Source organism: Alexandromys fortis, unplaced genomic scaffold (genome assembly GCF_014885135.2).
Source record: "Alexandromys fortis isolate MF-2015 unplaced genomic scaffold, M_Fortis_MF-2015_v1.1 scaffold_75, whole genome shotgun sequence".
NCBI lineage: Eukaryota > Metazoa > Chordata > Mammalia > Rodentia > Cricetidae > Alexandromys > Alexandromys fortis.
Window position 1 is genome coordinate 431,986 of NW_026067956.1, and position 12,295 is coordinate 444,280.

General features: G+C 44.9%; 1 protein-coding gene across 1 annotated transcript in view; it reads left to right on the forward strand.

Moving 5' to 3' along the window:
- The first annotated feature begins 4,979 nt into the window (after positions 1–4,979).
- Ephx2 (epoxide hydrolase 2) overlaps positions 4,980–12,295 on the forward strand; it is a 36,561-nt gene continuing 29,245 nt past the window's right edge. Inside the window, exons 1-2 of the mRNA XM_050152232.1 lie at positions 4,980–5,189; positions 10,863–10,947. Coding sequence (XP_050008189.1) covers positions 5,089–5,189; positions 10,863–10,947 — 186 coding nt within the window. The 5' untranslated portion in view covers positions 4,980–5,088. The remainder of the gene's footprint in view (positions 5,190–10,862; positions 10,948–12,295) is intronic.

Sequence of the window (12,295 nt, forward strand, 5' to 3'; positions counted from 1 at the left end):
AGTTTCTGGCATAGTTACAGGGTGGGGGTTACAAAACCGATAAGGAGGGAGCTGAGAGGACTGTCTGTGTGCCCCCCCTAGGGTGCCAGCTCTAGCACATTGGAAGGTCTAGCCTTAGACTTGAGCAAAGGTTATGTAGGAAGAAAATGAGGAGATTGGCACTGTGGACGTCGGTGGGTTGCTGAGCCCTGGGAGGCGGTGGAGTGTCAGTCTCTTCCACAAAACAACAAGGAAAGAAAAGGCACTGACTGAGAGCAAGAGGGTCCTGGGGACTGGGAAGGGAAGGGAGATTCCATAGGCTTCTGGGAGATCAGAGGGAGCCACATTAGAGACAAGTAATAGCTGATTGGTCAGCTGGGAGTGGTAGAGTCTGATGATGTGATATTAATGTCTGTGTCTTGGGGGTCTGGAGCAAGGGTAAGGATCCAGACACACACCTGTTTGTACCCCTCCCCCCCACACACACACTCCCTGGGGGCACACAGGGAACCTCAGTGGAAGCAGGTTCCTTAGGTAAGTGCCATAAGGCTGGCAATAAGAGAAATGGAGGAAGGGGAGGGACAGGAGGGGAAGAAGAGGGGAAAGGTCAAGGGCATGGTGGATTTTCCTAATGATGGTCCCGAAGTTCCAGAAGGCACAGTGAGACCCAGAAGATACCTTAGAAAGGCATGTGTGTGTGTGTCTCGTGGTGGTGGTGGGGGGGTGGGGTTGGTTATGAGTAAGACCTGTCTTTGTTGGCCATGAAAGAATATCCATGTGGGCCCATGGAAGCTTGGAGAATTGAACTCAGGAACCACGCAAGAGTAATAGGGCACAGCCCAGATCCGCACACAGGACCAGTCCCATGACAATGCTGCATGCAGTTGACTGCTGAATCCATGGGGCCTGCACCATCCCTGCCCGCAGGGTAGCGGATGAAGCTTCCCCTTGAGACCCTTCTCCCATGTCCTCCATTGGCTCACCAATCCTGTGTGAGGCTGGGCTGATGCGCCTGAGCAAGCGAGCACAGCTCACAGGCCCCGTGTGGTACACAGTCTCTTTCCTGCTGCTTGCGGGTGGAGATATAGAACTCTCAATTCCTTCCCCAGCACCAAGTCTGCCTGCATGCTGCCATGCTCCCCGCCATGATGATAATGGACTAAACCTCTGAACTGTAAGCCAGCCCCAATGAAACGTTTTTCTTTATAAGAGTTGCACTGCTCACGGTGTCTCGTCACAGCAGTAGAAACCCTAACTAAGACAGCTCTCTACAATTGTTAGGAATATAGTAATTGACACCTGGTGTCATTTATGAAATGTCACTATTGTACCAGCCAGGTTTTTTTTTTTTTTTATATTTTCTGTTAGCTTCTAAAGCATACATGAACATTACAAGTAGCAGAAATGAGGATCAGCATTTTAAACTCAAAAAGGAATCTTATTTCTTTATCCTTTGGAGAAACCTAGCAACTCATTTGCCTGTGCCTTTGGTGACTTAAAACAGAAGGGGCACACTGACATGGGGTTGCCCATGAGAATACAGGGGAATATAACTGAGCTCATTCATCTAGGGATAAAATTGAGTTATGACTTAAGGCAGAGTGTCATAACACACTGAAGAGCCAAGCTGGTCACAAGAAATAAACAAAAGGCAGGTGTGACAGCAAGGAGCTTTCTTTGTATCAGTCACGTGTTCTCTAGAGGGACAAAACCGAATCCCTTGAGGAGCCTGGAGAGCTGAAGAGAGGAGTCTTCCAGTCCCCATGGCAAACTTGAAGACTCTGGTTCCGTTCTAGTGAAAGAGTTGGAAGCCCCAGCAACAGGGAAGACGAGCTTCAGCTCAACAGTGAAGGCAAACAGCCAAAACAGTGACCTTTGCCCTTCCGTGTCTTTTTATCTGGGCCACCCACATTTGGTAGGCCTCCCCTCAACGACTATGACAAGACAATCCCTCAGAGACACCCCCAGTCCAACCTGATGAGGACAGCTCTTCACTACAACACTCTACCAGGTGATTCTAAGTTCTGCCAAGCTGACAGCTGAACCTAGCCATCACACTAACCAAGGGTGATTCCTTTTTGGAAGTAGAATTCCATTTTTCAAGGATTAATATTTTTCTTTTTAAGAAATGGTTTGTGAAGTCCATTTTTTGTAGACATGCTTTTCTTCTTCGTTTTGAAACTTTCATATTCACATTTATGGATCAGTAACACTCTACCAGTCAGAATGCAGATGTATGCAACAGAAATCACTGCACCTCTTTCAAAGAGATGACATGACGGATTAAAATATGAGTAACAGGCAGATGTATTAAATGTGGGTGATGGGGCAAACATATTAAGTATGAGGAATGGGGAGGGCCAATAAAATCTCTGAAAGGATTTGTTTCCAGGCAGCCAAACCTTTAAGAAAAAACACCACCATGGATCTAGAAGCTACCACCTCTGCCCCAGTTGGCTGACCAGCCCTGGAACAAAGTTTCAGAGCACTTGGCTCAGTTGGAAGCCAGGTATCAGCAAGCAACTCCAAGGATTGAGCAGCTGAACCAAGGGTTATGTTACTTAGTAAGACAGGGACCTCCTGTTTGCGAGCCAGCTTTCCACTGCCGCAGTAAGCACCCAAGGTAATTAGTTTGGAAAGAGAAAAGGTCTAGTCTGGCTCACAGATTTGGAGGTGTCATTCTGTGATTGGTTGGTCCCATTGTCCATAGCAACAGCACATAGCAAAAGCAGTCCACTCAGGAAGAAGATGCAAGGGAGAGGAAAGGTGAGGGGTCAGAGTCCCAATACACCCTTAAAGGACACACTTCTAGTGACTTGAAGACCTCCCATGGGGTCTTCAAGGGTCTGTTACCTCCTAATAATGCCATGGGTTGAGAAGCAAGGCTTTGGAGGAGGCTTGATCAAATCATAAGTTCCTGGAAGGAGCAGTTGTTGAAAGCAGAACAAAGCAGAGTTCTGCCTTAGTCAGGAGGAGCATCACACGGTCAAACAAAGGTGAGCACTAAGAAGGTATCTGTGCACAGCTGGAACCCAAAGGAAAGTCTATCAATCAGGTTCATAGCTAAGAGATTATGCAATCTGATTCATTGGCTAAAAGGAAAAAGTCAACTTTATTTTTGAGACCACTGTATTAATCAGAGTTCTGTATTATATTCTTTTTATTATTACTTGCTTTTTTCTAACATGTTTGTTTTGGTGTCTGTCTGTCTGCGTATGTTTCTCTATGACTATTTATCTGTCTGTCTGTATCTCTGTGTGTGTGTGTGTCTGTGTGTGTGTCTGTGCACGCACGCATATGTCAGGGTTCTCTAGAGAAAAAGAACTTAAAAGATCCTGATTTATTAGAATGGCTTACAGTTCAGTTAAGCCAGCAATGGATGTCTATTAATGTAAGATTCCAGTAGTTGTTCAGACCACAAGGATGGGTGTCTCAGCTGGTCTTCAGCATATGCTGGAATCCTGAAGATGTAGCTCTAATGCCAACAAAGGAATTACTAGCAAGAGTGAAAGCAAGCAAGCAAGCAAAGAGAGCAAGCTTCCTTCTTCCACATCCTTATATAGACTGCCAGCAGAAGACATGGTCCAGATTTAAAAGATGGATCTTCCAACCTCAAAATATCCAGATTAAAAGTCTTCTTACTTCAAATAATTTAACTAAGAAAAGTCCCTCACAGGTATACCCAGGCACTTAGGTTTCAGATGCAGCCAAGTTGACAACCAAGAAGAGCATCACTGTCCTTGTGTGTGTTCTTGCTCTCTGAGTGTGTGTGTGTGTGTGTGTTATGTTTGTCTGTCTCTGTGTCTCTCTTTGTGTCTGTCTGGCTATATGTCTCTGTATCTGTTTGTCTCTCTGAATATCTGTCTCTGTCTCTGTCTCTGTCTGCATGTGCGTTTCCTGCTTGTTTCTTTATCTTGTGAGTCAGCGTCTCCTATAAGGCAGGTTAGTCTTGAACTTGGTTTGTAGCTGAAGCTGATATTGAACCTTGGAACCTTCTGCTTCTGCGTCCAGAAGGCTGGGATTACAGGCATGCAGGACGATACCCAGTTCATATTGTCTTCTCTTCCTGTCTTTGGGCCCAGGTGCATCTCGCATCTTTCTCCAATACTCCACTGCAAGTTCTCCCAAAAGGCCATTTCCGTTCAAAGGGCAACATCCTACATTTTCATCCACTTTCTGCTTCTTAAGTGTAAATCTCAGAAAAATACAAACTGTCCCAGGTAAGACCAGAGGCAAGAGGAAGACGTGCCAGAAAGGACCACAAAATCAATCCACAATAAACCTGTTTCTTACCCGGCAGCCACAAGAGCAAAGGAAGACTTCAATTCCCCATTGCAATAAGGGAGACAGCTTTTCACAACGGTCATGGTCTAAACGGTGGATTTGTTAATTGAATTCCTTAAATGGTGAGGTTTCTGTTTTCCCTCTTAACTAGGGAGAACACTGGGCCAAGGGGCAGGAGGTTTCCAGAAACCTCCCAGAGGCCCAGCTCACTTTTATGTTCTTTCAAATACAACGTACAAAGGGGAACCACACTCGATTTATTTCTTCTAAGCCACAAGAAAGTACTCTGGGTTGGCACACTATGACTGGAGGGCTGTATTGTTTCCTAGGAAGACTGCTTGGAGAAGCAGGCAGAGGGAAAGGGTTTGCAAAGATGTGCGCAGCATTTAGAGAAGGGATGTCAAACAAGACAGAATACTGAAGGAGAGAATGTTTACTATGTCCCCCTCTCCCCCCCCCCCATCAAGATCAACCCTCTCTCCCCCATACCAAGCCTAAGAAAGGTCAAAGGTCCGGGAATCGGGGAGACCGGGGTTGGTAGTTTAGCTGGAAGTCTTACACACACGCGGGCTCCTAGGCAGGAGGTAGTGGCTAAGATCAGATTTGACACTTGGGTGGAACTTCCAGCTGGACGCTCCAGTCTGGACCGGGTGAGTAGGCAGGGCTCCGTTGGTAGTGGGCGTGGTATAGCGTGGTGGGGCGTGGCGGGGGCTGTGCTGAGCCTGGCAGACTCTGATCTTAGATCCCCAAGCCACTCTCTCCAGTGAAGGCCGCAGCCTTCTAGCTCCACGTTTGTGTCTGCTTAGCCCTGCAGCCCAGGCCACCATGGCGCTTCGTGTGGAAGTGTTCGACCTTGACGGAGTGCTGGCCCTTCCCTCTCTCGCCGGCGCCCTCCGACGCACTGAGGAAGCCCTAGCGCTGCCCAGGTAAGGGAACCCGCGCACTAGGTCTGTATCACAAGTAGGCAGTCCCCAGCCGCCTGGTGTCCTGCCCACAAATCCAGCTCAGGTTTCAAATTGCTTTCCTGGTGAGCCTGGCCAAGATCAAAATCATTGTCTGGTACTAAATACCATTGCCCTTCTAAATGCTAAGTAATTAAGCTTTGTTAAAAAAAAAATCTCAAAATTGCCCTTTGCAAAAGGAGGCGATACTAAACTGTTTGCTACGGGGTTAATTCTGTTGAACCTGGTCTTTAAAATGCTCGCTGAGACTTAAAAGAAAGTTCTGTCCAAAGGCCAGCATTACAAGAGGGCCAGCACAGTAGTAATTTAGAGAAATGGCCCCCAGCCCGAGGAAGTGAGGAGCTGGGAGGCACTCGCTGACATCCTACTGCACCTATTGGTTTTGTGGGAGCCTAGGCAGTTTGGATGCTCACCTTACTAGACCTGGATGGAGGTGGGTGGTCCTTGGACTTCCCACAGGGCAGGGAACCCTGATTGCTCTTTGGGCTGATGAGGGAGGGGGACTTGATTGGGGGAGGAAGAGGGAAAGGGGAGGTGGCGGTGGGGAAGAGACAGAAAGCTTTAATAAATAAATAAATAAATAAATAAATAAATAAATAAATAAATAAAATAACTTAAAGAAAAAAAAGCAATGGCTCAGTTTCAAATGGCAGAGGGAGGAAGCAGGGGCCTGTAGAAAAAAAAATGTCTAGAAAAAATATATCAAAATATCCAGACAAGCAGCTGGAGGGTAGGCTGCAGTTAAGAACATTTGATTTCCCACACCCAGGGGATCTGACGCCCCCTTCTGGCCTCCTAGGGCGCCTGTACTCACAGATGAAGACACAAACACACGTAATATAAAAAGAAATAAAATAAGTATTTTAAAGATCCAGACATTACTAATGGTGCGTGAGCTCATGAATGATTTCCCCTCTACGTTTCTCTTTCCATTCACAAACGTTTTATAAACAGAAAGGAGGAAAGCACATTTATTTTTTAAAAGTTAAAAAGGAGCTGGGCGGTGGTGGCACACGCCTTTAATCCCAGTACTCGAGAGGCAGAGGCAGGCGGATCTCTGTGAGTTCGAGGCCAGCCTGGTCTACAAAGCTAGTTCTAGGACAGGCTCCAAAACTACAGAGAAACCCTGGCTCGAAACACAAAACAAAACAAAAAAGTTAAAAAGGATGAAAGGTCACTTTGATAGAACTCAAAGGAAAGAAGGAAGGGGTCATGCCACCCCTGAGAGGAAGAAGCATAGTGGCAGCCTGTGATCTGGAGATCTGCCTCATTTGATGATTCTAGAATTCTTATGACACCAACAGGGCTTATCTCTTATACTATATAAATCATGTAAGCCAACCCAAAGGAGATTCAATGGCTAGAACAGCAGTTCTCAACCTGTGGGTCACGACCATTGAAAAACACATATTTCTGATAGTCTTAGGAACTGAGACACCGCTCAGTGGCAAAAATTCCAGGTATGAAGTAGCAGCAAAAATAATTTTATGGTTGGGGGTCACCACCGCATGAAGAGCTGTATTAAAGGGTTGCAACATTAGGAAGGTTGAGAAGCAGGCACTTTCTCAGATGTAGAGACTGAGGTGTGGCAGGGAGATTCCCTCGGTGGCTCTGAGAGCAGTGTTCCTTCACCCAGTGCAGGTTCCTCCCTCTCTGCCTCCCTGTGCCTTTGTGCCTCCCTTGGCTGCTCTTCTAGAAATGTATCTGTCTAGGGTGAATAAATAAAATGCACCAGCAGCTGAGAAGCAAAAATAAACAAGAGACTACAAAGTGCACCATCGGGTGGCCACACTGCAGTTAAGTAGAATTTGACAGAGAACAATATTTGAAAATGAAAATCTCCATCCATCTCCAAGCTGTGCTTGCCCAATGGGAGTTATAAGAAAGGAATGATTAGTTTGCTTCCAACAAGTTTGTGCATGGGTGGGTGTCATTTTTGTGTGAGGGGATGGATGGATGCTTTGTGGGGGGGGGTGCACAGGTGTGTGCTTAACCTGTCTTTCTTGTCAACCACCCTAAGAGACATTGCCTTTTCTTAGGAATCTTGAGTGAAGATTAAATTAGCTTCTATGGAAAGTGGATGGGCAGCTGTGTTTTTGATACACGCCTTTATTTACAGAAGTTCTCCATTCTGCAGTGGTGCCCTGAGCAATACCATTGGTATACCCTCACACAGTTCCTTTGTGACCGTGGTTAGGGTTGTTCCCGGGTTCCCTAGAAAAGGTTATGACAAAACTAGCCGCATGCGGGAGGTCAGAGCGCAAGCGTTGCCTTTGTTTACCCATTAGATGTGTGAGCTAATCTGGTAGCAAACAAAGAAAAAGTGTCTTCCACACACTGGGTATTTTCAGCATGCTTGCCAGCAGATGTAACAACTCCTCCCACACAGGCCACCAAAGTTCATGTTGACAGCCGTGCCCTGAGAAGTTCTTGGGAATTTTCTTGTGTCTCTTATTGTGTTTTGTTTATGTTGTATATTGTGGGTGTTTTGTCTGTGTGTATACCTCTGTACTATGTGCGTGCCTGGTGCCCATGGGGGCCAGAAGAGGGCATCAGAATCTTTTGAACGGGAGCCCCAGATGGAACTGAACCACCATGTGGGGGCTGAGACTCTAACCAGGTTCTCTGGACAGAGCAGCTGATGCTCTCCAGCCCCTCTTGTATCTCTTGATTCACCAGTTTCATTTTCTGTCATGAGCCTTTCACTATTCACTGCCTTGATGAAGCATTCTGTCTGTTTGTTTGTTTGTTTTTGTTTTTCGGGATGGGTTTCTCTGTAACTTTTGAGCCTGTACGGCCACTCGCTCTGTAGACCAGGCTGTCCTGAACTCATAGAAATCAACCTGCCTATGCCTTCTGAGTGCTGGGATTAAAGGCATGCACCACCACCGCAATCTTAAAATACAGTGCTCAGGGGCCGGCGAGATGATTTGAGCTGACAGAGGTGCTCGCCACCAAACACAATGACCTGAATTCCATCCCCAGGACCCACGTGGTGGAGGGAGAGAACTGACTCCCTCGGGTTGCCCTCTGACCCATACATGTGCCCTGTGGCATGTGTGTACAAGTGCTCATGTTTTCCAAAGGTAAGAATAGTCTTGTTTTGTCAAATTGCTTCTACTTCAAAATAAGCCCTGCTTGCTCTTGCTGTATAAATGTAGCAATGTCCTCTTGCAGTCACGCTTTTCCTATGTGTTCTTCTTTAGTCAATCCCCGATTTTCAGGCAGGAATAAGTCATTTTAGTTTCTTCTTCTTGGTCATATAATAAAGCTATCTGCTTACCTGACACTGTGAGTTTCCTAAGGATGGGATTGTTATTTTCCCGTCTTTTACATCACAGGTAACACACAGCCTTGCACATCCTAGATGTCTAATAAAAGCTTGTGGCACCTAACTGCACTCTGGTTTTTAAAAATTCAGCACAGCTGCTAAAGGGTCTGGGGAATCTCGCTAAGGAGACGGCAATGCTATGTCACAGGAGTGAGGTGACATTTGCATCGCTTTGACTTTACTATACATTATAGAATAACATGTTGAAAACATGTAAATTTGATGTCAATTGTACCTTAATAAGATTGTTCAGAAAATATTATGTCAAAAGCACAACAGAAACCGTTACTATTACGAGGAAGCTGGACAAGGCCACAGATCTCAGGCACATGTCTTTGATAGATACTCAGAGGTGATGATTTTACCTGAAAGAGGGTTAATCTGCTTTAAAAAAAAAATACTCCACTATAATCAAAAACAAAATTCTTAAGTAGGAGATAATCGTTCTCACACTTGGGGATGGTAAATGTCTGCAAAGGGCTTGGCATTACAGCTGATAACAGGCGAGGTATATCCATTAATTAAGGCTGCCAACAGTACAGACTGGCTGGGTTAGTAGGAGAGCATTCTAGAAGGGTAGAAGGCCAAGACCAAGGTTTCAGAAAAGTTGATCTTCTCGTTGTTTTTCTTTTGCTGTGATAAACACCATGGCAACCAGCAACTTAGGGAGGAAAAGGCTTATTTGGCTTGTTTGGTGATGGTTACAGCTCATCACCTAGGAAAGCCAGAACAAGAACTCAAAGCAGGAGCTTGGAGACAGGAACTGGTTCACAAACAGTGGAGGAATGCTGCTTACTGGCTTGCTATTCTTGACTTTCTCAGCTGCTGTTCTTATTCAGCCCAGGGATGGTCTTCCCACAGTGGGCTGGGCTCTCACACATCAATCAATAATCAAGAAAATGCTCCACAGACCTGGCAACAGGTCAGTCTGATGGAGACAGCTCCTTGACTGAAATGTTCTCTACACAGCTGTGTCTAGATCTGTGCCAGTTTGGCAAAAGCGAATTATGACAGCTTCGTCTACCCCATGTCAATGTTGACGCACAAGCATATCCCTTTAAGTAATACCCATTTTGTGGCTTGTACCCAAGATCTCCGTGTTAATATTACAATATAAAATGTAGTCTGACTTTTAAAAGTCCCATAGTCTTCAAATCTTTCAACACTTAAAAGTTCAAGATCTTTTTAAAAATCAACAGATTTCTTAACTGTGAGCTCCTACAAAGTTAAAAAACAAGTTACATACTTTCTTATTCCAAGAGAGAAGAACCAGAGTACAGTATAATCAGATCAAAGAAAACGCAAACTCCAACAGTGTAAAGAGTTCAGTCTCTGACATCTGGGACTCACTCATGATCTTCTGGGCTCCCGTGAGTTTAAACACTCTTCTTCCCCAGTGCTGCCAGATGCAGTACACACAGTTTGTCTCATAGGCTCAGGTTGGCTTCACTGCACACCCATCACTGTCCTAGGTTGGTGTAGCATGGTCCAGGTACTTCTAATATGCTGGCGCCTCTACTACAATGGAGGCTGGTCTCCCTGCTGACCCTGCCACACAGTACTGAGGCTGAGTTGTTTTCATGGCCCCTTTAATCCTGCAGCTTTTATGTCATCAAAACTAATACCATCTGGGAGACTCTTACACATTGCCAGGCTTGGTTGCCAGTCTGAGATGCAGCCTTGCCCTTCCCCGCCCCCCAGTAAAAGCTTCTGAGTACTGACCCTGATGAAATACCTCCCAGAAGATTTAACCTCAGTGATTCTGGTCTCCTGTTAATCACATCTGATTCTTCAGCCCCCAACTGACCAGAAACCACAGATTCTTAATTCAAAATATCATTCTATATTTGTGACAGTTGGTTCCCTCCAACAAATCTGTCCTTGACTTGAAGCTAGTACCATCTCTGTATGCGTCTGTGTCTAAATAACCTCTTTTTATTAGAATACCAATTGTGTTAAATTAGGACCTCATTAACTTCATTATCACTTTAAAGATTCCATCTCCAAATATAGCCCCATTGTGAAGTACTGGAAGGTAAAACTTCAGCATGGGAGTTTTGAAGGTGAGCTACTTCAGACCTTAACACAGGAAATATTTTTAGAAAGGAGAGATTAAGATAAAATGGGAACTATATGTACATAATAAATTCCAGGAAAAAAATTTGTTCCTTTTGAAAAATGTGAGCTAAGGATGGCTTCATGTGGACAAACTTGACCGGGGCTTACCTCTTCCTGTCTTTCTGACAACAGTTTGTCTGTGAATGTAAATGGCGGCCGGTGATAGTGATATTCCTTGTGTCTTCCAGAGGCTTCCTGATAGACGCCTTACAGAAGGAATCCCCAGGTGGACCCAATGAGCAACTCATGAGAGGGAAGATCACTTTCTCCCAGGTGAGGGCACACTGTGTGGACCCCTTGGGAGGTTCTATGTTTTACTGAGTTTCCACCCTGGCCTTCAACTCACCATGGGTAAGATCATGTTTTCTTAAGTCATCCCCCCACGACCCCCTATAACTTACAAAACACAAGACACTGGACAGAGTGTTTTGGACCGCACTGTAGTCTGCCTGGGTCAACCTGAGGAACATTTCAAGCCCTGAGCAACTGTGACAGGAAACTGGGCAACAAGAGCAGCTATTTCAAGACAGAGCCATTGAACTATTAACTCAATAACTGTAGAGAAGGAGACTTTGGAGTCAGGGACTGGGTTTGAATCTATAGGCCCTACTTACATGTCAAGACCACAGCAAGTTACTTAACTTCTCGAAAACCCCATTGCGTTATCAGTAAGATGCATGATGATACCACCTATGCCCAAGTGGTTGTGAAACCTGAGAATGCTTAGTGCAGAGTGTTTCACTCAGTCAGTGCTCAGTAAAAGAGCTGGTCCTGGTGCTAAATTCCCAATTACTTTATAATAAGATAGAGTCTCAATTTGTGTGTCTATAAAGAATCTGTTAATAAACCCACAGGTTTTTTAAATCTCCTTTTTGGAAAAACTATATTACTATAGACAATTATTATCTGATCAGAGAATTTGGGGACCATTTCGTTAAAAAGAAAGATCATAAAAGACAGAGGACCAAGGAGTTTGCCGCAAGATAGTGTCTTCCATATATGACAGGGAAGCTGTAGCCATGAAATCTCAATGTAACTGCCTAAACAAGACCATCATAATGAGGTCATCAGTTGATATGCCAACATGGATGAGGAAAATCTCATAAGACCGCACCCCTAGATGAAGACTATAGACAATTAATGGCTGCTGAACAAGGGAGAATCAGTTTTCTCCAGTGAGGAGACCCCTGATAGATTATCCAATCCCTGTGGTTAGTCCTAAACATCCACACACACACACACACACACACACACACACACACACACACACATATACATATGTATACATGCACACACATACACAACCACATACATGTGTGTGTACACAACACACACATATAAACAAGCTATGCTAAATTAGAGGGAACAGAAGAAACACAGAAAGAGTTGGAGGAGTGAGGGGGAGGGATGGAAATGCTGTGAATACAGTACCCCGAGATGAAATTTTCAAAATAAGATAATTGAATTTAAAAGGGACACAGAGCATTATGAAAGCCCCATGATGAAATCCATTACTTTGTGCGCCTACTTTCAAATTAATAAAAACCGAGAAAGAAGGGGAAAAAGAAGAAGAAGAAGAAGAAGAAGAAGAAGAAGAAGAAGAAGAAGAAGAAGAAGAAGA